The sequence below is a fragment of the Mauremys reevesii genome, linkage group 1, assembly GCF_016161935.1.
Source record: "Mauremys reevesii isolate NIE-2019 linkage group 1, ASM1616193v1, whole genome shotgun sequence".
Lineage (NCBI taxonomy): Eukaryota > Metazoa > Chordata > Testudines > Geoemydidae > Mauremys > Mauremys reevesii.
In genome coordinates this window covers 271074939-271100233 of record NC_052623.1, presented here as the reverse complement: position 1 = coordinate 271100233, position 25295 = coordinate 271074939, and the positions used below count along the sequence as shown (strand labels likewise).

The 25295-nt window shown below is 48.0% G+C and overlaps 1 protein-coding gene across 6 annotated transcripts; it reads left to right on the top strand.

The window, feature by feature from the left end:
• Positions 1-1855: 1855 nt before the first annotated feature.
• On the top strand, positions 1856-24613 carry TNFRSF13C (TNF receptor superfamily member 13C). Of its 6 annotated transcripts, none has more exons than XM_039491694.1 (7): positions 1856-1954; positions 3197-3324; positions 4129-4345; positions 8671-8845; positions 10360-10647; positions 11248-11442; positions 21892-24613. In XM_039491694.1, the coding sequence occupies exons 5-7, from the start codon at positions 10524-10526 to the stop codon at positions 22212-22214; spliced, it is 642 nt and encodes a 213-aa protein (XP_039347628.1). In that variant the 5' UTR covers positions 1856-1954; positions 3197-3324; positions 4129-4345; positions 8671-8845; positions 10360-10523; the 3' UTR covers positions 22215-24613. The 6 variants fall into 6 exon arrangements, with proteins under 6 accessions (XP_039347628.1, XP_039347609.1, XP_039347585.1 ...); XM_039491675.1 differs by having other exon boundaries at positions 3197-3370; XM_039491651.1 differs by adding an exon at positions 9141-9294 and having other exon boundaries at positions 3197-4345.
• Positions 24614-25295: the final 682 nt, after the last annotated feature.

Here is a 25295-nt window from a genome sequence, read left to right as displayed (position 1 = left end):
CCTATTTTTTTCTGTCAACATTGATCATTTCTCCTCTCTGCCCCTCCCTCGTGCTCCGGTGTGTTTCAAGTGAGTTAAAATGTCTGTATTTATTTTTCTCCTCCAATCTCCTTATTTATAGCTGTCAAAAGTTGGCAGGCAAAGCCCAAACCAGAACGGTGTTCAACTCAGCCCATAGCTCTTACAGCAGATAACACTTCTCATCTTCAAAGCACTGTGCAGACAGCGACTAATTAATTTTCACAACACCCCTGGGAAAGAGGTGACTAATTATCATGCGTTGTTATGCAGTGTGGCATAGAATCAAAAGAATGAGAGATAAAAGACTGGTACGCTGCAGTGTGTCCCATCTTGTTCACCATGCAGGCACACCTCGGGCTGATACAGTTGTTCTCTACACTCTGCTCTCCAGAGCTTTGTCTAATCTAGTTTTAAACCACTCTAGCAGTTGGCAGAAGCTGGGTTACCTTAGGAGACGATTCCACGGCCCGTTCTTTCTCATCATGCAGGGAATTTTTCTGCCATATTTACCCTTTGCTCATTTTCATCCAGTTGTTCCCTAGTTATATCTGGGGCAGCCACTTTAAACAATTCTTCTCTCTATCCAGTCTCTCCACCCACCAGTTCTCAGCAGTGCCAGTGCCCCTTTCTCAGCAGTGCCCCTTCATCAACTTGCTGCTGTGCTGAGGGCAAACAAGACTGTGGGGTATGTGTGGGGCTGGGGGCAGTGGGGTAGGATGGAGCAGTGAGGGGGCACAGAGGGAATACTTACATATATAATAGTTTCTGGAATGTGCTGGTTTCTTCCCCTCCCTTCCCTTTTTAGGCTCCACAAGGCAAATTCATCCTCCCACCCATTTTCCTCCCCACAGGCCCCCTCTTTGCTTCAGTGTGGCTGTGAGGTCACCGCAAGGTACACGTGGAGACGTTCCAGTGCAGTGGTGTGACTTTGAGGGACCTGAAACAAACACTGAACCGTTCTGGGTCTGATCATGAAGCCACTGCACATGAGCTGCTCCGAGGAGAGTTAACAGGAGCTGTTTGTGTGCAGCTGCTGCATAATGATCTGATTCAGCCATAAGTTACAGGGCTTGATAACATTCACCTGCAGAGCAGGGAAGAATAATTCTCTCCACGGCAGGAATCACTGGGTGAAATCCCCTGGCTTGTGTTATGCAGGAGGTCAGACTCCATCAGGGGTTCTCAAACTTCATTGCACCATGACTCCCTTCTAATAACAAAAAATACTACATGACCCGGGGGAGGAGGGGCGAAGCCTGAGCCCACCCAAGTCCCACCATCCTTGGCAGGGGGGTAAAAGTTGAAGCCCAAGGGCTTCAGTCCCAAGTAACCTGAACTCTGCTGCCCAGGGCTGAAGCTCTCGGGTTTCAGCTTCGGGCGGTGGGTCTTGGGCTTTGGCTTTGGCTTTGGCTTCAGCTCCAGGCCCCAGCAAATCTAAGCCAGCCCTGGCAATCCCATTAAAATGGGGTCGTGACCCACTTTGAGGTCCTGACCTACAGTTTAAGAACTGCTGGACTAGATGAAGATCGTGTTTCCTCCTGGCCTTGAAATCCATGAATCTGTAATTGAACCTCCTGTCTGTGTTTTGTATTGAATTGTACTGTAGTCAACCTGCGCATGCTTTCATGCTGTACATGCACTGGGGAAGGGACCTGTTATTTGCCAGGTTTTATTTATCCACTATGTGGGGCTGATACACAGCGATGGCGCTATGATACAACTGGTACATTTACCATCTCTTCTGTGTTGAGTCCCTCTTGCTAGTTAGGACATTCAGTGCAGAACTGTTATTCTCTCATCTGAAATCTGCATGGGTTTCTTTTAGGGGCTGCTGATTCAATCAGGTATGGAGGAAGTCATTTAAGCCAGCTGTAGTGTTCATTGCACCCAATGAGAGAGTTGAAATGTGGCCAGTGTTAATTACCATGAGGATGTGAGTAACAATTAAGGCTGATTTTAATACTAATTAGGCTTAAATTGAGCGAATATTGATTGAAGTGGAATTGCCAAAGAATCAAAATAGGACAAATGCAAAAGAGTGGAGGAAACCCCAGCCTGATTCACAAAGGAAACGATGCAGAGAGAGCAAGGGGGAGGGGTGCTGAATTGCCCTGCTACCAGAGAGCAAAGGGTTAAAATCATCCTAATTAGATGGTGCCTTAAAAGCAGTGTTTTCCCAGAAATTGACATTTGTTCAAATTTACAGGGCGGGTAAGGGCTGAGGGGTGAGACCGTGAGGGCAAAGATGGGCTGTACGTTTTTGTCGGCAAGACGATTCGGTGCTAACTCTCTGCCCCAAATTTCAAACATCATAAAACACCAATAAACATCAGCATTTAAATTTCTGATGATTTATTGGTGTTTATAAATCATTTGAAATTATTAGGTCAGCCAACATGGCCGAAATGAATGTGTGGACATTGTCATAACAAGCACAGCTGTGTGAGGAAGCTAGTCTTTGTTCTCACGTTTCAAACCTATTTTGCTTTTTCAGGTACAGTCTTTTATCATATATGTGCTTTTAAAGGGTATATTAATGTTTCAATTTCAATTCAAATTTCCAACCGACAACTAAATGACAATTTTTTCCAACTAGAAAATTTTCCAGACCACTAGATCTAGTTGGAAAATGACTAAAGGGTGGCGGGGGGTGGGGGGGAGTAGGGAAATCTCTGCTTTAAAGTATTATCAGACTAAATAAGCAATTAATCAGTCACCCTCAAAAAGGAGCCTAGAATTCTTTCCAGAGGCCTGAGAATCATGGTTATCTGGTCCTGTCTGTGTCCTTGTGACTGTCTGTCCCAAACCAGGGTAGGGGAAGGTGCCCCTTACAGAACCCTTGAGAGGAGGTAAGAAGGTGTTAGACAACCATGCAAACCAGCACAGAGTGTGTGCAGTGGGGAACAATCCCCACCCAAACCATCAGGGGAATGAGAGGAGCGGGGAAGGGGCCAAACCGAAAGATGTGCTGGAAAGTGGCCAGATGTTTGCACCCTCATCACAGCATCTCTGACCTACCCCCCCACCCCTGCAGCTAGGCAATGCATTGGGCTAAATGATGACAGCCACAGATTGCTGTATGTTAAAAATTTCAGGCTAAAGTCTGTCAACCTCCTCGACTTTGTTGGGGCTTAGGCTTCACCTGAGAGCAGAATTTGGGCTTTTGTTTTAATAGCCAACATTCCATATGAAAACCGAAATTCTCTTGAGCTGCCAGAAAGAACCAAGGACTTCCTCAGTAGTAGACTGCAAAGAGGGACTGGCCTCCCTGCTCTGTATGGAACGGAAAGTGGGATTAGGGAGGTAAGACCTTCTTGCCCCTACCTGCTTGACAGAGAGGCACACCCAGGTATAGCATCAAAAGAGTGTACTTTCACTTGGCATCCCTTCTTTTTCCTTGCTTAGTCCTTGTTCTGTCTCAAGCCATTACAATCCCTAAGGCTCAGAAATCGATGGAGCGATGCTGATTGACACCCACTGAAGGATCTGGCCCTTGTGTGCTGTAGGAAGGGGATATCTTTTTGAAAGCATCTCTGGGTAATTTAATGGAGTTCACCCAGTAGGGCAGAACATTTCTTGTGGGAAGGAGGAATTTTCCATCTCCCTGTCTCTCTTCTCTTTCTCCTCACTGTCTCCTCCATCTCTCTTTTCTCCACCTAATTTCTCTACCTTATTGCTTTCCTGACAACTGAATAAGCTCCCCATGCTAACCACTAAGGCCATGTACCATGATGCTGGACAAAAGAGAACTGACAGACATTTGAAATAGTGGCCAAACACAGGGCCAGCTTCACCCAGTGTAAATCCTAAGTGACTCCAGTGAAACCAACGGAATTATTCCAGACTCCCACCAGTGTGATTGTAATCAGAGTCTGGCCCCCAAGTGTTTCAGATCATTCGTGTTCGGGGAATGTTACAAAGTCTGCTCCTAGCTCCTACTGGGTAACCCCACCAAAGTTAACAACAGTCGAGGGTGCTCAGCACTTTACAAGGGAAGACCCTAGCTAAGCTTGGCCCAAGTCTAAGCTAGACTTGGCCACAGGGGCCAAGATGAGACCATGTGTCGACCCAAGAGCCATGCTGGATTTCTGTCTATTCATGATCCAGGCCATCCCAGGGTACTAGGAGCCAAAGACGCCTTTGCATGTATCATTAAGCAGAGAGATGGTACAACCAACTAAATCAAATTGAACCTAGTGTTCCTGGTCTCCCATCAAAAGAAGAGGGAAAGGTTAAACTTTCAGCTGAAGTCTTCCAAAATGCAGCAACTAGTTCCTTGCCCACAGAGAGACAGCGGCAGTGCCAGTTTCAGCCAGTACTAGAGGTGATCACTCATATTTGAGGATGTTTGTTTGTTTATTTATCAATCAGCGAAAACGGGTGTTTAAGTGAACCGATACACACACACGCACTTTGAAATATCACAGTCGCTGCTGAAGCTCTTGGGGCTGACTTGGGCTGTAATCTGATCCCTGGCAGCCTGTAGTCGAATTCAAATTCAAAATATTTTATTGGCACAACAAGCTCGATGGGTGTTGCCAAGTGGTAGGAAATAAAAAGTTCAGAACCCTCCAGGTCTGCGTCGGCGGGAGATAAAATACTATGAGCATTTGTCCAGCTAGGTCTATAGGGAGGGGGGGGGGGTGTCCCTGTGTGTTTGTCGTAACTGTCCATTCCTGATTTGCTGTCGGGTTGTAGTATACCATGATGTGCCACGCTAACAAAGAGAGTGAATCAGTTAACATAACAACCGCAGCGACTCATTGCCAGCTGATTTTGGAAGACATTTAGTATGTCAGCATTCACAGGTTCATCTTACCGTTAGTCCTATTTAGTTGCTACTCTGACTTTACAGCGGTCACGGAAGCACTGATTTGTCATTCTATCACCGGCACAGGCCCCCGAGCAGCAAGGTGGCTAACTTTAAGCATGTGAGGAGTCCCCAAGTCTCCGATGGGACTGCTCCCATGCTTGAAGAGAAGCATGTGCTGAAGTGCTTTGCTGAATGGTGGCCATACTGTGCTTGTGCTGCAGATATGCTAATGGAGGGGGATGAGGGGAGATGTAATGCACAGAGCTGAGTGAATAACTGCAGCAAATAATTTGTCTGGCCAATGTAGCCTCTTTTTCTGTTTGGGAATTGTCCGCACGCACCTTACTGTTCTCTCCGATTTACTCATTATTCAAAAATATTCACCAAAGCATTCCTGTGAATAATCCTCCGTCTGCAGATCTTCCGGGAACAGTTTGTTACAAGTGATTAGTATGCAAAATTCAAAGGGGGTTAGTTAGTTTTGATTTGACTCTTAGGTGACGTAGAGTTGTTTCTGTTCCCTGATTTGGGGCCTTCTCCAAAGCCCATTGAGTCAATGGAAAGACTCCTGCTGACGACCACAGCCTTTGAGTCAGACTATTGATGAGCATAACTCCGAGGCCTGTCGCTCATTACAAAAGTTGCACAGATGTAACTAAATTGTTTTAAAAGTGATCTCATTCCACTGGGGCAAATCCTTAATGTGAATGCACCCAAATGGACTTAAGCCTCACTTAAATCTGTGCTTTAAACGGGGGGTTGAACCCTACTAGAAGTGCACTTAAGTGAGGTTTAAACTGGTTAAATAATAGTTTTAAGTGAAGTTTAATCCAGTTTAAGTGCATCTACATTAGGAACTTGCCCCACTTGACCTCAGTCACTTTTAAATCAATTTAACCAGTGCAACTTTTCTAATCTGGACAAACCCATAGAATCAGGTTTCCTGTGCAAATAGTCATGTAGACAAGCTCAGTGTTAACTTTTAATGGCTATTCTCTGACATGTAGAGGTCCTAGCCTGGAAACGTGCAGATGAGTCACTTTACCCACCCATTGGTATAACTGGAACTACTTGTGTGAGTCAACTTACTTGTATGTGTAAGTGTTTGCAGGATCAGGTCCTTAATTCACTGTTTTCATGATTATTTCCACCAGTAGAGTCCTTCGCTAAGGTATTTGTGGGGACCAGACACAATGGGGTGCAAACTCAGCCGATGCAGATTCAATTTTTGATGCATTCAAGTGAATGTTAGTGGAAGTTATTTTGAGGGATTTTCCCAGCTCCAGAACTAAGCTATACTTTTAATTGCTGTTTTTATACTTCTGCTGTTTTATTTCTTTAATAAAAACTACTTGGTTAACTAGATTCCTAAGCTCCTGGGGCTTCCATCTCTTCACAAACAAGATGAGAAATGTGAATTTCCTTAGCTAGTGAGTCAACTTTGTGCTATTTAATTATTCATGTGAGTTATTATCGATATCTGCCTGTCATATAGCACTTTTAGACGCAAACCTTTCACAGCCATTAACCACTCGCTGAGCCAGGTTTAACTCATGCTGATCCAAATGGATCAATTGTTTGTTGAGAGTAAAGTGACAGAGACCGATGCATGACACAAAGGGGAAAGGTCTGTACTGTGGACCCCGGTTCACCCGGGTAAGTCGTTAGTCATATGAGTAAAGTTCCATGGAAGACAATGGGGCTTTTCAATGAGTGAGTGAACTTCAGTGGGAACCCAGAGCTCACTATCTGCCCACAGAAGAGATGCAGACAATAGGGCTTAGGGCAGGGTAGTAAGAGAAATCAGAGAGAGACTGAAAGTGACAGAACAGGACTTAAAAAGATGAGCGAGAGAAAGAAATTGGGTAGAGTGACAGAAAAGGGTAGAATTATTGCTCATTAACAACGTGCATTCAGGCAGCGGCAGCTTTCAACACAGTATGATGTCAGCGTACTTTGCAAACATTAATGCATCAAGCTTCACATCCTGTGCTGTTGGCTAAGGATTAGCGTCTCCATTTTTTGTTTGGTTTTTGTTAAGAGGCCCAAATGGGAGCTGTTGAGTGCTGAGCTGTATTGAAAATCCAGCCCTAGCTGTTAAAATATGGACTTAACTGCCTTTATTTAGACCCCCCCCATTTGAAAATTTGGCCATGAGTGAGTTGCCCAAGATCACGTACTTAGTTCATGGGTGAAATAAGAACAGGACCTAAGAATCCTGCCTTATACCCTAAGTAAAAGGGCAACAAGACAGAAGAGAGAAGAAAGAGCGAGAGGTGGAAAGAAGAAGGAAAAAAGGGGAGGGGTAAGATGGCCAGAGGGAGATAGTGTGGGGGAGGGGAGAGAGAGGAGAGATGGAAATGGGAGACTAGGGTCATTAAGATGACTGGAGTAGAGAGAACACAAAAGAACTGGGTGGGGGGAAGTAAAGCAGGCCAATGGGAAATAAAGAGAGTGAATGTCCGTCTTGGAAAAAGACAATAGCAGGTGAAATTAATGTGAGCAAAGAAGCTGGGAAACCATTTGCCTGGTGACACACATTTCCAGAGAAAGATTTTTTGAGGAGCATTGTAGCTGATCATTATATGGGTGTAAGCAGCCCACTGATCTGACTCATCACACCACCCCAAGTCAGTGGGTGCCACAGGAGCCCAATAATGAAGGATGTTGCAGAGGTGGAATCGCACTGGGCATGAGCATTGTCATGATTCCTGCATCCAGCACACTCGGCAGAGAGCTGGAAACAGGACTGGAATGAGTGTATGTGTATATATAGAGACACTGAGACTGTACCAGAGTATTTTGTGAAAGCTTTTCAGGCTCAATGTTTTGCAAACAGCATCTTACAGCAGCTGGATTACTGCTGTTGGCTACAGAGATGTTTATTAAAGAGGCCTAGCAGAGGTTAATCACCTGTCAGTTGAAGCCTTCATATCAATGGGATATGTGCCCTGGCTCTTTGAAATGCTGTGGCATACTCTCAGCTGAAGTTTCAGGCCTGGACATCTTGTCTCTATATGTAATGAGGGCATAACACACAGAGTGCCACATGGTCTTTATTTCCTAGTCCCAGTCACCTGCTCTGGGTCAATTACCAAAAAAAAAAAAAAAAAAAGAAGGAATATCTTTGTGACACGCAGAAGTGCGTCTCACTCTTGGGGCTACTAACATACATTAGTGAAGCAGAGAGCATTCGGGGTGGGGTGGGGGTCTTTTTCACTCGGCTCTCTGCTGCAATGCTAAAGCACATTCCATAGGAGCTGGATTTGACAGGGGCTTCGGCTTTGGAAAGGATTTTTACTGACCTAATAGGATCAACTCTTGCAATTTTGTCACAAGTCACATGATGTTTGGTGGTTTTGCTAAAGCTGAGTTCCTGAAGTTAAGTGATTACAAGATAATCCCAGTTTTCACTGAAAGACAAAAGTACATTTCTAGCCCTCATGATTGTGGCTAAAAGCTTGAAAACATAATCCAAGTGAAATTGGAAGACTCAAAAGCCAGAAGGCAAAGAAAAAGAACACATTATATATTATTGTTAAGATGATCTCATAGTTTTGTGGAGTGTCACTCATGATTTTTGAATGCTCAAGATTGACAATATTTGGGGATGAGTTGAAAAATGCCTGTTTTGTTTTTTGTTTTTTAATATCTCAACACTGTAAACATGTGTACAGCATGATTTATTTTCAAACCATCCGTATGGATTTTGTAAGAGTTCTCTTTCCATTCATCCAACCTGTTCCTTCATGAGTGCTGCCTCATGGAGAGAGTATTCCCACAATGCTTTCTGCTGTTTGAAAGGTACTTGTGCTCAGCTTTCTTGTTTGCAGCAGTCTAGCAGGAATACATGTGAAGTGGTGAGAAGTGACAAGAGGGGAACGATGAGAAGATTTTCACAACCAAGCAATCTGCTGTAGGACAGGAGGAATCAGACAAGAATCGCGAACAGATATCCTGGGTCCCTGTGAGGAGTTTCATCTGGTTCCCTTCCAACTGAACCAAACCAAAGTGTGTATTTGGAGAAGAAATGTTCTCTTTCCTATTAATTATGTTGCTTTATTTAGAGTGATATGAGGGAATAAGTGGATGAAACTGATCAAAGGGAAAGCTAGAGTGGATTTCATGAAATATTTAAGATCTATTCAACTACAAGAGTCCCCCAAAGAAAGTGGAGACATCCCATCCTTGGGGTAATTTAAAACAGGACTGGACAAAACAACAAAGAATATACTGTAGGGAAGAAGCAAGGGAGGGTTAGGGGTAGGAGAGAAGATGGGACATCACTGGTTTCTGTCATCTCCAGGGTCTAGGATTCACCAAATAACAACTGGAATAACAGCTCTTGCTGTGAAACAAACATCCATCCTGCAGTTGCTTTGGTTGCAGAAGAAGGGAAGAGCTGTTGATGCAACAAAAGAGTTTGTGTTAAGTGCATGAACCAAAGCACACTTAAGGCAGTAGGAGTCTTTCCATTAATTTCACTGGGCTTTGGACCAGACATGGGTTCCTCTATGACATAGGTCACAAGTGACATGAGTTTTGAGGGTCTTAGTCTCATTCTAGCCAGCAGCTGTTTACATCACAAATCCAGTTTGGCATGATTGGCTATTGCTGCTCAAGAGAAGTCAGGAACTGGAAGAGCAGAGGGTGCTGCAGGTTAGGATTCAGGTGCATTGGCAGAGCTGTGTAGAGAAGACCAAGACAGGAATAGTAGGAGAAGCTGCAAGTTCAAAATAACAGACATGGAGGTGCTCTGATTCCATGGAGAAAAGTGCAGTAGAAATGCATAGGCAGATTAGCTGCAAAAAGGAAGCAAAATAAAGAATTTGTTTAACATGAGCAAATACAACACACGTGATGTTGAGTATTATTCCACCATGTTCAGACATATCTGCAGCTCAGAACTATGGAGGAGAGGGGGTGTTTGTTAAGCACAGGCCCATGTGGAGAGTTCTAGTTTTACTGATACTTGTGCTCAGAAGTGGAGTCATAAACCCAGGAACCACAGCTCTGATCCCCAAATGCTCTCTCTCGCACCGTAATGAGGCGAAAACAAGCCCTGGGTTGGAAAGGGAATCCTTTCAAAGCCAGATAAAGAAGGGTGAATAGCAGAAACTGAGAGGGCCACAAAGCAGGGCATAAGTGAGGCCTCCAAACCAAAACCAAATTGGTGGTGAGAGAGATGAGATGTAGTGAGTGAAAAGGGAAGTGAAAACACAAGAGGGATGGGACTAGCGGGCAGTGACCGAGAAAGAGTTTGAGTTGTGGCTTTCACTTGCTTGGATTCCTTCTACAAGTAATGCTCCTCCCTGGAGGAGAGACTGGATGATCAACTAGTGGTTGGCTCTGGTGTGGCAGGAGGCAGGTTATTGGACTAGTCAGCTCTGGTGTAGTGGCTCCTATGGGCTATGGAGCTGTTAGGTGGGCAGGTTGGGAGAGGGAGATGGGCTGAGGAGGGTGTTGCGTGGGCAGGCTTGGCTGACACCTTCAGCACATTTCCTCTCCTCCTCCCCCTGATATAGGGCCGCCTGGGGGAAGTGCAGAGAGCTGGAGCCCCCGAGGGACAGACACAGCTTGACAGACTGTATCTCCCTCGGACACAGGTCCCAGGGCTCTGTGAATTCACACTTGGGCAGCATTCGTCTAAGTTTCCGGGCAATAAAGGATTTTTGAATCTGACTTGGACATGGCGCGGGGAAGCTTAGACAGACACCAGGACACTGCCTGCCTTCTTCCCCAGTGCTTCGACCCCTTGATCAAGGGATGTGTGAGGTGCACAGACCTGCCTGGACACTCCGAGGAGGACACAAGTAAGAGAAGAGCGGCAGCCTCTGGGTTGCCTAGGTGGGGATCAGGCACCCATTGGGGATCCTTCTTGGAGGGAAAGATTCCAGGGACTGCAGGAATGAGAGAGAGAGAAGGTGGAGACAGGTTCAGGAAGGTAGGGGAGCTTCATCCCAAGCGGCGTGGGGAAAAGAAAAATGGAGGAATGGGACAGTCACCGGCAGCCAGGGAAGGGGAGGAGGGAGAGACAGAAAGGTGAATATGACCCCAACAGCTAGGGAGAGAGAGAGATCTCAACCCAACCCAGAGATGGAAAAGACAGGCAATATGAAAGGTGCCCAATCCACACTATGTGTGAAATAAGAATCCTTTAGGAGAGAGAAGGTGAGGGACTGGGTCTATTACTTCCCTGTGTAAGGGAGGCAGAATGGGTAGATGTTGGGAATTACAATTGTGAAGGGAGTTTGCTCCACATTTGATGAAAATGTTGGGATTATTCATTGTGTTTTAACTCCCCAGCCCCTGAGCTCAAAGCTGGGACCACCCAAGGTCCCGTGGGCAGGATTGCTGTCCTCAAGTCTGCACAGTATGTCCCCTCGGGCTGACCACTGCCTGTCTTGCTTTAGTTCCCTCCACAGCATGTCACACCAGCGTAGCCCCCACTTCAACCCAAGCACCAGCGCCGGGCCCAGGTTTGATATTTGGGATCCCTGCTTTAGTGGGGCTAGTTCTGGTCCTGGCTGCACTCTGTGGATTGCTGACCTGCAAAGTGAGGAGGAGGCGGCAGAGGAAGAAGAGGAGCCCTGATGAAAAGCCCAAGGGTAGGTGTCTTTATTTCATAGATTTTAAGGGCAGAAGGGATCATTGGATCATCTAGTCTGACCTCCAGTATAACACAAGCCAGAGAATTTCATCCAGTGACCACATCATTTGGATAGACATTCAGACTCAGTGATGGAGAATTTACCACATCCCTTGATAATCTGTTCCAATTACCCATCCCTTAAAATGTTGTGCCTCATTTCCAGTTTGGACTCTACTGACTTCAACTTCTAGCCACTGGCTCTGCTTATGCCTTTGCCTGCTAGATTAAAGAGCCCTCTAGCATCAGATACCTTCTTCCTCTGTAGGCACTTTTGGCCGTGATTAAATCACCTCTTAACCTTCTCTTCCATAAACTAAATAGATTGAGTTCCTTTAGTCTTTGTAAGGCAACGAGGCCTCCCTGGGCTCCGAGTGAGATGAGACAGGCCAAAATACTGTCCCAGCTCTTCTCCAGAGGCCCCACTAAGTTCTGCAGAAGCTCTCAAGAAAAAAAAAATTAAGAGTGAAATTTTCCAAGTGGCCTCATCTCAGCTCCATTTGTGCACTCGGGTCAGAGAGGAGCAAAGATGGTGCCCCCTGCACTCCTCCTACACATACCCCCCAGCCCCCTGCTGTGAGCCACTCAGGGCAGGGGGCTGGGAGCACTCCCATGACCCCAGCCCACACCCCCAGCCTTGACTCCTGCAGCCCCCCACATCTCCTCCCCACCCTGAGCACCAAACAGGAGCTCCTGCAGCACCCCCCACACATTCCCACCTGTACCCCTCGCACCAAATAGGAGCTGCCCCAGGTAAGTGCTCCACACTCCAACCTCCTGCCTCAACCCTGAGCCCCCTCCTGCATCCTAACTCCTGGCCAGACCCTGCACCCCAACCCCCAGCCCACTCCTGCACCCTAACTCCCTCCCAGAGCCTGCACCCCCAGCCCTGACTTCTGCACCCCCTCACACTCCCCCAGCCACCTGCCCTCCCTGACTCCTGAATCCCCCTTACACACTTGCAGCCCTGACTCCTGCACCCTCTCACACACCTCCAACCCCCTGCCCACCCTGATTCCTGCACCCCACATCCCCACCTGCACCCCTCGCACCAACTGGGAGCTGCCCCAGGTAAGCGCTCCACACCCCAATCCCCTGTCCCAGCCCTGAGCCCCCTCCTGCATCCTAACTCCTGGCCAGACCCACCCTGCACCCCAACCCCCAGCCTACTCCTGCACCCTAACTTCCTCCCAGACCCTGCACCCCCAGCCCTGCACCCCATCTCGCACCATAAGTCCTGGCCAGACCCCACACCCCAACGCTTTTTTACATTTTTTTTTATAAAGTGCTCTTATTCAAAGTGGTTTATAATAGTTAACTAATGGGACAAACAATATTTAGAAAGATCATTAAGGGGTCCACCGAGACCCTCAGCGATTTTCAAGTAGATTTTCTGTAGAAAAATAAGTTAGACTACAAAAACAATCAAGGTATTTCACTTTATTTTCATTTACTTCCTATTACTTATAGGAGGAGGATGAAGAAAAAAAGAATGAAAAATGGAGGCGGGGGGGTAAGGGGGGGAAGATAAGACAGAATATTCTTTTTCTTGGCTGGGTCCCAAGGAGAGGCCTCAAAAATGAAGCTGAGCACAGGGCCCCACTAACTCTAAATCCGCCACTGTCTACATGCGCTCCAGCTACATTCACTGTGCTAGTCAGAGCCATATTGAATATTAGAGGGATACGTTGGAGCAGCTTGAAGGAGCTGTGATTGTGATACGAAGAGGTCTGGGTCTGAGTCCCCCAGTGTGTGATCAAAGGAAGAGGTGCACGTGTGGACTTTGAGGGTCCTGTCAGCATCATTTCAGCACAGAATTGCATCAGTCAGTAGCAGGACACTGGGCTCTTCTTGCCATGGGTATCATGGGTAGTGAGGTGGGATGTGAGAGCTGTTGGTGGATTTAATGATTGGTAAGGGAAAGCACAGGTTTGGTGGTTTCCTGTGTGCAGGTGTGAAGGGGTTGTAGAAGGGCATGGAGTGGTTATTACATTTTTCAAGTGTGGTATTAGGTCAGGGGAGTAAGCTCCGTGTTGGAACATAGGGCAGATGCAGGTAGCACCTGTCCAGTACAGTAAAAAGACACAGCGCAAATGTGTGTGTTATGGTTATATTGGGGCATCACTCAAAGACGGCGAAGATAAGGTTGTTTGGGTGTTTACCTGAACTCTAGTTCCTGGTTTTCTCAAGTCTGAGTTTTGCTGAACTCAGCATGCTGGAAGGGCATGAGCTATCACTGGCCAACCTGCACTCTGGGGCAATGTATTTTCCCCATTTAATTTCCTAGATTTTTAAACAGAAAGAGAAATGTTTGTTGGTAGGAGTTAGTGGCCATTTAGACAGGTGTTCTCACCTAGGTTTGCAGTTTATATGCTACTGTGGCAAGGTAATAATTAAAAGACCCAGCTTTTATATTGTGCAATTCATCAGTAGCTCTCAGAGAACTTTACATCATTATCCCCATTCTACAGATGGGAAACTGATTTGCCAGGGTCACTCAGCAGGCCAGTGGCAGAGCTAGGAACAGTCTAAATACAGTGGTGTTTCCACTAGGCCAGTGGTTCTCAACCTTTCTGGGCTCAGGACCCATTCGTAAATGTTTATGTCCCTGTCGTGGTCCAGTAAAAAGTCAGGGGGTGGAAGCCCTGGGTGGTCTTGGTTGGGTCCTGGCCCCCTGGTGGGTAGTAGCTCCTGTGCTGTGGCTGGCTGGACTTGATGGCATCACTGCTCAGGTTTGGCTCCGCCCTGCTGACTGGACCAAATTGGTGAATGGAGTTCTGACCCGGCTCATGGGGTTGCAGTGAGACTCACTCAAATTTGGCCTATCGAGGCTCCCATCATCATGACATCTGGGCCAAACCTGAGTGGCACTGGGACCCCAGAGGTTGTAGTGCCTGGAGCAGGGAGGTGAGCCCAGCCAGCCCTGTGGGACAGGAGCCACAGGAGCTGCCATGCAACCGACCCTTTGAAACATTCCCAATTTTGGAAAATCCTGCAGTAGGCCACCTGGTTGCTATGCAGTTCCTCGGTGCTTCTTCCCCCTCGCATATTGTGTTCCAGTGGAATGGGGATAGCCTTTGCAATGTGTAGTTGCTAACAGCGCTGGTGAGAGAAATCTCATCCACGGTCTATGTCCCAAAACCTTGACAGTTTTACTATGTTTGTTACAGTAACTAAGTGTGGGAGAGAAGACTAGTGTGTGTCTCCTTCTTCGGCCCCAAACCTAGGGTTGCCAGGCATCCGGTTTTTGACTGGAACACCCAGTCGAAAAGGGACCTTGGCAGTTCCGATCAGCACTGCTGACGGGGCCATTAAAAGTGCGGTCGGCAGTGCAGTGGGGCTAAGGCAGGCTCCTTGCCTGCCCTGCTTCTGTGCAGTTCCCGGAAACAACTGGCATGTCCCTGCGGCCCCGAAGCACAGGGGCGATCAGGGAAGATCCACATGCTGCCCCTGCCCCGAGCACCAGCTCTGCAGTTCCCATTGGCTGGGAACTGTGTCCAATGGGAGCTGTGGGGGTGGTGCCTGTGGGTGGGGCAGTGCGCACTGCACAGAGCTGCTTAGCCGCGCCTCTGCCTAGGGGCTGGACATGGCAGCTGCTTTGGGGAGCAGTGCAGAGCCAGGGCAGGCAGAGAGCCCACCTTACCCCCACTGTGCCGCTGACTGGGATCCACCTGAGGTAAGCACTGCCCAGCCAGAGCCCGCACCCCGAACCTCCTGCCCCAGGTTGGAACCGCCCCCCCCCGCACCCTAACTCCCTCCCAGACCCCGCACCCCACTCTCCCCCACCCCACATAGGGGTGATGTATATTTTAGCTAATTGTGTTCCGGATTTCAGATGTTTAAATCTGTTACCCTTCATCCCTCCCAGCCCAGCTCATGTGGAGAGACAGGTGAAGGGGCCCAGACACCCCACCAGGCTCAGGGTCCCCAGATCCCAGGACACACAGCAGGCAGGGAGTGGAGCAGGGCTCCCTCCGATCCCAGCACACATACAGAAGGGAAGCCCCCTTCCCCCAACTTCCTCCACTACTCCCAATTGCTCCTGTCTTCTCCCCTCCCCCATCATACATTCCCATTTATCCTCCTCCCCATAATATCTCACTGCAGACCCAAACCCCTCTGCCACCTATCACGACCTACTCTTCCACCCCTCCCCTCCCAGGGAGTATTTGCATTTATAATTTATTTGCTTTTCAAATATAGCTTCATCATCTCCTGAATATTCTGCTGTACTCAGATTACATTTCTCAAAAAACATAACAAAATTTGAGAGACAGCTTTTCCCCAAATGTTTACAGTTCAGTCTCAGATTTCTGTCCAGGGTAGGTTTCAAACTTCAAAGTTGCAAGCTCAGAGAGTTGTCAAGTAGTCCATTCATCTTACTGAGATGTTCTCAGATGAAAGAGAATACTCAATGGGAACGAATACAGCCTGAAACAATAATTCGGAGACACGTGAACTGCTCCATGGCAGTAGGTGTTCCCTTCCTCCCGCCAGGACTTTCTGATGTGCATCAAGCAGTGTGGTTTTGGTACATGCTCCAAGTATGACTGTTCTAAGCTCCCCACATCCTGATTCACATAGGGGAGGGGGTAGGAAAAGGGGCTCAGACCCTCCAGCAGAACCCCTCCCCCCCAGCACCTGGCACACATGGGGAGTTAGATCACCAAAGATAGGCAGCCCCCCACCAACCCTCCTGATCCTGGCACACAGAGGTGCAGGGCTCAGATACCACGGCGGGGGCGGGGGGGGGGGCAGGGAGCACCAGATCTCAGCTCACATAGGGGTAAGGAGAGGGGCTGAAACTCCCTCCCCTCCCACATCATGGCACACACACACAAAGTAAGGAAGAATGTGGGGCTGACAGGAGCCCCTGCCCCTATGCTCCCCCAATCCCTATGCTGCTTACCCCCATGTCCTCTTTCCAAGATCCCGCCCCCAAGCCCTTACCTCCCCTATCACTCATCCCCCTTCCCTCAATGCAGCTCCCAAACCCTCTCACCCCATTCACTGCACTCCTCCACCCCCGAACGTGCCCCTCCCCTGCCAGCAAGCATTCACATTCCCCTGAAATAAAAGAAAACCCGGACAGATTTTAGCAATTTGCCTCCCAACTTTTCCCAGATTTCTGCCCAAGGTTGGACTAATCTGACATGGGCTGGGTGGAGTGTCTGAAGAGCTCTGTGTTAGCGCGAAAACTCATCTCCCTCACCAACAGAAGTTGGTCCAATCAAAGATATTACCTCATCCACCTTGTCTCTCTAATGGGCTGGGAGGGTCACCTTCAAAGATTTACTGCTTATCCCTTTGACTATCATGGGAAAGTTTGAAGGCTATCAAACCTGAGAACCCAACTCCTCTGTCTGCGCATGCTCAGTGTAATCTATTATGCTCAAGAACAAACACAGGAAGCTTGGGATAAGTCTAACGGGAAAAGCAAAACGTTTTTCAAACAACATTTTAATTTGACTTCCCTCAAAGGGTAATGGGTGCCACTCGCTCCGTTGGGGTAACCCAAGCACAGGAGTCCTGGTTGGAGCTCTAGCCATGAGAAAAAAGTTGCCAGAATCTTTCAACTTTAAGATAAGCTGTTTTTCTGAGGCTGCATCTTGGGAACCTCTTGCTCAAATGGCTGTGAATTTGGATCACTAACAGAGTGTTGTGCCCCCAGGAGGCACACCAGATTTCAAGGCAATCATAACCATGTAGATTTTAGAACACTTAGAAGAGCTGAGCTTTACACAGAAAGCTGGTCTTAACCTCAAGTATAGCAGAGCTGCTGGGCTTCCCTCCCTTCCCTACTAGCCACAAAAGGGCCATGCTCCCTAATCAAAAGTCAGGCAGGGCCACTATTGGGTTGGGTGTTGCCATATCTCTTTTCCCTTGGGAGCTTATGCCTCTGTGCTGACTCAACCCCACACTCTCTTCTCAGAAACTGTCATGCATAATTTCATGTCTCTCTGAGCACGTCAGAGGCTTCCGGGGAGGGGGTAAGATATGCTGTTTTCCTGTTCTCTTCACCCTTCTGCTTCTAAGTTTCTGTGCAGCAGGGGTGGGGGGAAGGAGGGGAAAATTCCCCGTGAATGTCACAGATAAGCCATCCCTGCATACTGATGCTGGCTCCATGACTGTGCTCCTCTCAGTATCAGCAGCAGCTAGGGTGAGAGATCATCAGGGGCCTTTCAGCTCCCAGGCAGAACACTTAGTTAATTAATTAGAGTGAAGTTTGCTGCAATAAGTCACAAACATTAAAATACTAAGAATGCTATAGGTGAAAGAATCTATCCATGAAAGAGTTTGGAAGTGACAAGATAAGGTAGCAAGTATGAGGCATGGAGTAGTCTTATAGTTTAAACCAGGGATCGGCAACCTTTGGCCCGCGGTCTGTCAGGATAAGCCCCCTGGCGGGCCAGGCCAGTTTGTTTATCTGCCGCGTCCGCAGGTTTGGCCGATCGTGGCTCCCACTGGCTGCGATTCGCCGTCCCAGGTCAATGGGGGCTGCGGGAAGCAGCACGGACTGAGGGATGTGCTGGCCGTCGCTTCCTGCCACCCCCGTTGGCCCGGGATGCCAAATCGCAGCCAGTGGGAGCCGCGATCGGCCAAACCTGCGGACGCGGCAGATAAACAAACAGGCCTGGCCTGCCAGTGTAAGCACCCTGGCAGGCCGTGTGCCAAAGGTTGCCGATCCCTAGTTTAAACATTCTCAAATGAGACTCCATACATCAGAAATTCCCTTAGCCCTGATCCCAAAGCCTGACTGCCACAAACACAACGCTTCAGTATGCAATCTAGAAAGAAAGCTTCAAAAGACTTAAAATAGCAACAGGTGCATATGTTTAAGTGTGTAAACGAGGGGTCCAGAGACATGAGAGGCTAAAAAGGGTAATTTTTAAATTAATTATAACTTCAGTATCATTTCATTAAATGACTTGAAATGTGAGGGGAACGGGGGGACACCCACACCATCCTAACAGCAATCAGAAAAAGTGCTGGTGAAAATCTTTTTATTTTCCTAAACTAACGTGGGGTGAAGATTGGGCTTGTAATGGAACTGAAACAGGGTCAGCTGCACTCCCTCATGGGCAGAGGCCACTCTGCAGCACCATGCTGCTGTTCCCCCTGCTTCAGTGACATCTTAAACACCACACACCTAGACCAAAGAGAACTTAAAATATTCCTCTCCTGGTATTCAGTTTGTTTATATGGAATATGGAAGTTGGGTGAGGAGCTATTTCAGCATATGTATGACTTATTAAAAGACAAATTTTAAGTAGAACTGTATCCTAAACTGCATTATGGTATTGTACCCATACATTGCATTTCAATGGGAGATTCAACTTCCTTTATGGGAACAGAACAGACTCCTGAAACTCTTACCACAAAAGTGGTCCTTACTCATGCAAATAGTCCCATTGTCTTCAGTGGGATGGATCAAATGATTTTCAGGATTAGGTTCCAAATTTGTAAATTGTTCTGGATGAAACTGACAATGCCTGAGCTGTCAAATCAGAAGGAGCTTCATTCAAATAAAGGTGGGCAGATGTGTCATAAGCCTTAACTCCATTGCTAAGATGAGGAACATATTTTCAGCAAAGTTCTTGGCAGGTTTCTGAGGCAGCTGGTTTAAAGCCATCAATGTCCGGCATCATAATCTTCACTTATAGTTCTCTCACCCACAAAGCTGGAAAACGGGGCATCTGTTTTCTTTGTTTTGCTGCTCCAGTTCCAGTTAACAAAATGCATTTTAGACTAGTTTGGCTGCAAAGAAGAATTCTATGTACACTGGGGACAACACCTGATCCTCATCAGGCTGCAGAACTGGGCTGACATCAGAATCCAAACATCCTCTGGTCAGTGCAAGCAGAGGCAGTCCTCTAATGATTTGGACTTGATGTGATGCAGTATGAATGTCATGGATAATTCAGACCAAGGGGGAGAAACAGAATAAAAAACACTGTTTAAACACCTTCCGTTCCCCCCCCACACACCCCTTCCCTCTTGAGGACTCCTGACCAATGTAGCAGCACAATACATATGCTAACAAACTTAAACAAAGCTCCTTTAAGGAGCAGAGCGCAGCCACCCCCCTCCAGAGGGGAAGGGGCTAGCTCCAAGTCTTTCCGGTACCCCATACCTGCTAAAAATTTCTTGCCAACCCTACTTGCACTCCTGCGCTGAGACCTTAACTACAGAGGCAGCTGCCTCTCCATCACCTGTAGATGGGAGGGGTTTGTGCATGAGAGAGGCTTGCCAGCTAGAGAAATGAATACTGAAGGGGTGGTGGCAGCTGCATGGGAGGCATTGGCAGATCTCTTATAGTATGTCTACACTGCAATTAAAAACCCATGGCTGGCCCGTGCCAGCTGACTCGGGCTCAGGCTAAGAGGCTGTTTAATTGTATCTTAGCAGGAGCTCTGGGACCCTCCCAGCGCACTGGGTCCTAGAGCCCAGGCGCCTGCCAGAGCCCAGATGTCTAAACCACAATTGAATAGTCTCTGTGCCCCAGTCAGCTGGCATGGGCCAGCCATGAGTTTTTAATTATAGTGTAGACATGCCTGTGAGGGCTTGTTAGTATGAGTGTCCACACTCAGGCTACCTTAAACTGGTTCAGGTGAGGCGGTTTGACAGATGACAGCCCCCTCAGCTGGGCAAGTTCCTTAGTGTGTTGGCTGATGGTCCCCTTTTACACACCCCCAGCCATGTCTCCTTCATCCAAAACCCTCATAGTAGGAGAGGGTCGCACATAGCTTTCATAGGCCAAGCTTATTTCACCCACCATCCCTCCATTCCCCCCACAAGCTCCCAGTGGGCCACCTTCCCATCCCCCTCTATTTCAGGAACTCCCTGCAACTCCCCCTAATCTCTCCCCACTAGGGGCCCTGTGTGCCCCCATGCTAGCATCCTCCAGTCTTCCCCCATCCACCAGGGATTCTGTGTGCCCACATGACCCCTTTTCCCTCCCGCCAAAGAAGGGTCCCCCATTCTCTCTACCATGCCAGGGGTTCTGTTCCCCCCACTTTTCCCTCCCCTCACAGCAAAGTCCCATGCCAGGGGTTCTGTGTGTCTTCCCTCTCTTCTCCCTCCACAAAGCACCTGTCTTCCCTTCCCCGCCCATTGTAAGGGAGGGTTGGACAGCCGGTGCCCTCTCTCCCTCAGCTGGAGCAGGCTTTGAGGAGGCAGGACTTTAGGAAGGAGGAAGGGATGAAGAAAGCCTCCTTCTCTCTCCTCTCCCTCTGGCTTCCCCTGCTGGCTGCCTGTCCACCCCACAGGGAGAGCAATTATTCCTCTTCTGTATTCAGGGTGTCAAGATGTGAAATGCTGATGGGAGGGTGAGCAGGGGTATTGTCATGCTGCAAAATGGTAGTGGGTGCTACCCACATGTGACAGATGCTCCAAGTGTTCCCCATTGTCCCTCTATAGATGTTCTGATCATCCCCAGAATCAACAGAGGTCTGGCCATTGAGGCCAGGAACATTCCCCAAAATGCTGGCCTGGATCAGAGGTGGTGTTCAAAAGTTATTGTGTTACAGATAAACAAACCAAGAAATGCTGTTGAGTGTAAGGCCTTGCAATCTCAGCCAACTACCCTTCCCCAGAAATGTCCTCCACCCACTTTACCCCATTCTCCTCTCACCCCCAAAAGACACCTTCCTTGCTCTGCAGAGCCTCACCCAGCAACCCAGAGACTCCAATCTCTGTCCCCGCATAGTGCCCCATGGTGTCCCCTCCCCTCCGACATGCTCCTCTCGTCCTGCAGTGATGCCCCAGAGGTTTGCAGCCAGCAGAAGAAGCAGAGCTAGTAGCTAGGGCCAGGGCTTTCGCTACACTAGAGAAGGCAGCATTGCAGTTTATTGTTCCACCGCTCCCAGAGCTCCAGCTGTGTCAGTGTGATGCATGCGTCCAATTCAGACTAGCCCAGATCTTACCCCCACAACATCTGGGGGTAAGTTACCTCAAGTGCTGCCTCCTGAGCAATCGTCTGACTCTCTTTTGAGCATGGATGTGAGGTGTTCTTCCGCAGGTTGGGAGGGAAACTGTCAGTGTAACCTGGCTAATGCAGACATGGTCTCTGGAAGGCGGGAAAGGCAGAATTCCTCCTTGTCACACCTCTCCCACTTGTCACTGGGAGCACAAGAATAGTTTGGCAGCTGGGGTGAAGGTTGAGGGCCTTGTGCTAAGGGTGGGGAGGGGATCTGACAGCTGAATGGTTGTTGGAGCTGCCTGCTGACAATAAAGGGAGTGCCCTCTGGTGACATCCACTGGCCCTTTACCCCCCTCCTTCACTGGAGCACCCCATCTCCATCTTGCATGTGCTCCTGCAGGATGATGTCATGAGGGGTAGCTCAGCCATGAGCTATACAGCCCACCCTGGCTTGTGCATTATTAATCAGGTTTTTTCCCCTTGTAGAAAACCTGGACTGTGTCATTTCCTGTGAAAGCCAGGCCTGTAAGGGACCGAAACTGCCAGAAGATGATCTCGTACTGGCCACATGCCCACATGTGAATGGCGCCCTGAAGCATGCTGGGCCAGCAGGAAGAGGAGATTTCTCAAAGAGGAAGCCAGTTTTCCAAGGTGGGACAGGAAGTGATGTCATTGAGCTCTCTGGTCTCTCTGCCAGCAACGAAGAACGTGACCATGGCTTTCCACTGCCAGCAACAGAGCTGGGGGCCACTGTCCTGGTGACCACAAAGACCATTCAGAATAACTGCCTCACTGAGGAGAGACCATGACTGCAGGCAAAATAGGGCTGGCTCTAGCCGGTTGCCCACTGAAAGTGACAAAAATCCCTTCATTTGGGTGGAGACTTTTACCTTAAATGAGGTCAGCCTCCTATGCCTTTTGCCTTTTATATTTCCCCTTTCAAACATGGTGGTTAAAGCCAGGAAGTCCCAGTTACTCCCCTAACCAGTGGAGGATACCTGAGTCAATTGTATTGTCCCTGGTCCGTGAGCTCTGTAGCTGGAGAAGCTAGATGAGAGATGGCACGTGAGGAAAAGTGATTGTTCAGAGCCAACATACCAACTGCATGATTGCTGCACCGCCAGGCACTGGCGAACTAGCGTCCATATTTTAAGGGGATGGGGTGTGTTGTGTGGGTGCGGAGAGGGAGTCCTAGGGAGAGTGGGAAGGGTAAAAAGGAAGAATAGAGTGAAAGTTTAAATGGAGGGTGGGGTTTCTGTAGGCCCTGATCCTGCACAACTGAAATCAATGGGGGTTTTGCCATTGGCGTCAATGGGAGCGGGGTTGGGTCCTTAGCGCTGGTACAATGCTATGTTCTGTGGGGCCCTGTGCAAAATAACATAGGCCGGGCCCCATCCAGCTTCCATTCAACTTACAATCAAGTCCTCCAAGCATCAGAGGGCCCATAACATACACACACAGACACCTCCTTCCTGTGACCACTTCACACTGTGGCAATCCCCCTGCCAAGGCTCTGCAGCTCTGCGAATCCCCTTGCAGAGTCTGGGAAGCTAGGAGGTGGAGTTGAAATGCATCTTCCCAAGCAGAGAATGAGGGAAGGAAATCTCTGCAATGACCAACTGGACCTGGAATCAGCCAGGACCATGGACAGAGAATTGGGGCTATCACTGTGGCAGGCCCTTTGGATATGTGTGCACGTCCTATTGGCCACCACGGCTTTAGTTCATGTTTCTTCAGGAAATACTATATGTATCATGACAACAGGAATTATAATAATAGATATTTTTAGCATGATGGGAGGGTGAGGGGAATATTTAGCTATAACTGATATTTCTGTAAGGATTTGTCTACATGGGGAAATTGACCAGCATAGCTATTCCGAATAACTCCTTATGTGGACACTCTGTTCTGAAATAAAAGTGACTTTAATCCAGAATAGTTGCTAGAGAGAATTGAAGAAGCTGTTACAGGGAACAAAAGCCTGAATTCCTTGCTGCAACTGGTGTCTCAGACTTTCTCACAGCAATCCTGACAGGGTAAGAGAGTAAAGCGCTTTAACTAAAATACATCACCACCTGGCTGGTGGTGTAAAGGTTAGTGCTTAACATGGCTATGCAGGTGACCTGGATTCAAGTCCCAGTCTCTCATTCCCTTCTGGCTGGGAGTGCTGCAGAAACTGGGCTAAGTGCTCAGCAGCTTCTTCATGGGAAGCCCACATTCGATTGCCTGTCTATGGTGGTGCGTAGGGTAGGTGTAGCTACAGGCCACAGTGCAAGGCAGGCTGCAGCCACAATAGTCACTGTGGTGTGTAGATACAAACCACAGTGAAAGGCTCTGGCAGTGGATTGCTGCCGGAGCCTTTCCTCACTGCCAGAGCTTTGCACTATGGCAGTGGAAGGCTCTGGCAGTGAATAGGAAATGGGACACTACACAGCAGCATAGGCGTGAGAGGCACTGCTTGGGCATGTGAGGGGATGTGTAGGGTACATTCCCTTGTGTTCAGATGTGTGGGGCGCTGCACTCTACTCGCCTGAGCCGTGCCTCACTGTCAACACTGCTGCTTAAACCCGTACTAGCAGGGTATACAGTGTCTCTACAGGCCGCCCTAAATGTAGACATACCTTCAGCATCTCACTGTCTCAGTCTGGAAAGGCTGTAGAAGCATTGGCACCCAGGCAATCCTCATGTCACGTAACTGTGGTTACTGTAGCCCTTGCAGGGGCGGTAGTGACTACCTCTGAAGGGAAGACCCCCTCATCATGAAACAGGGGTGCTTAACTTTGTGTCCCAAGACCTCCAGTTGCTGCCATTCAAAACAGCTCCTCCTCAGATGCTATCCCAAAGTCCTTTGCACCACTTTCTATAATGTTGATGTTAACCAAATGATTTATGGGGCATTCCTCGCATTTGGTCCTGAGTGACAGAGCAAATCTGCTTCATTGGAAAACTGGACAGAGAAAGGAGGCAGGATTGCAAACGTATCTTCTCCCTCCCATTTCCTCTCTGCCTGTGACTGCCAGGTTGAGAATCGCTTATGTAGACACGGGACCATCTCTAAAAGGAAAGAAGTTAAAAAAAATCCTAAGATGTGGAGGTGGAAAAGGCCTAGTCATAGATTCCAAGAGCAGAAGGGACCTTTGTGATCATCTAGTCTGACTTCCTGTATAACACAGGCCATAGAACTTCCCCAAAATAATTCCTACAGCAGATCTTTTAGAAAAACATCCAGTCTTGATTTAAAAATTGTCAGTGATGGAGAATCCACCACAGCCCTTGGTAATTGTTCCAATGATTAATTTATCTGACTGTTAAAAAATTATGCCTATTTCTAGTGTGAATTTGTCTAGCTTCAACATCCAGCCATTGGATTGTGCTATATCTTTCTCTGCCAGATGGAAGAGCCCATTATTAAATATTTGTTCCTCATGTGGGTAGTTATAGACTGCAATCAAGTCATCCCCTAACCTTCTCTTTGGTAAGCTAAATAGATTGAGCTCCTTGAGTCTATCACTATAAGGCAGGTTTTCTAATCCTCTAATCAGTCTCATGCCTCTTCTCTGAACCCCCTCCAATTTATCAACATCCTTCTTGACTTGTGGACACCAGACCTGGACACAGTATTCTAGCAACAGTTGCACCCAGTGCCAAATACAAAGGTAAAATAACCTCTCTACTCTACTCAAGATTCCCCTGTTTATGCATCTCAGGATCACATTAGCTCTTTTGACCACAGCATCACACTGGGAGCTCATGTTCAGCTCATTATCCACTAAGACCCCCAAATCTTTCAGATTTTCAAAATCTTTTGTCACTGCTTCCCATAACAAAGTCCCCCGTCATGTAAGTATGGCCTACGTTCTTTGATCCTACAGGTATACATTTACATTTAG

What these genes read in the sequence shown, in the direction of transcription:
- TNFRSF13C (XM_039491694.1), top strand. Translation starts at nt 10,524, where the DNA reads ATGGCGCGGGGAAGCTTAGACAGACACCAGGACACTGCCTGCCTTCTT. An exon ending in ACACTCCGAGGAGGACACAA is followed by an intron (nt 10,648 to 11,247) that starts GTAAGAGAAGAG and finishes GTCTTGCTTTAG; the next exon opens with TTCCCTCCACAGCATGTCAC. An exon ending in CCCTGATGAAAAGCCCAAGG is followed by an intron (nt 11,443 to 21,891) that starts GTAGGTGTCTTT and finishes TTCCCCTTGTAG; the next exon opens with AAAACCTGGACTGTGTCATT.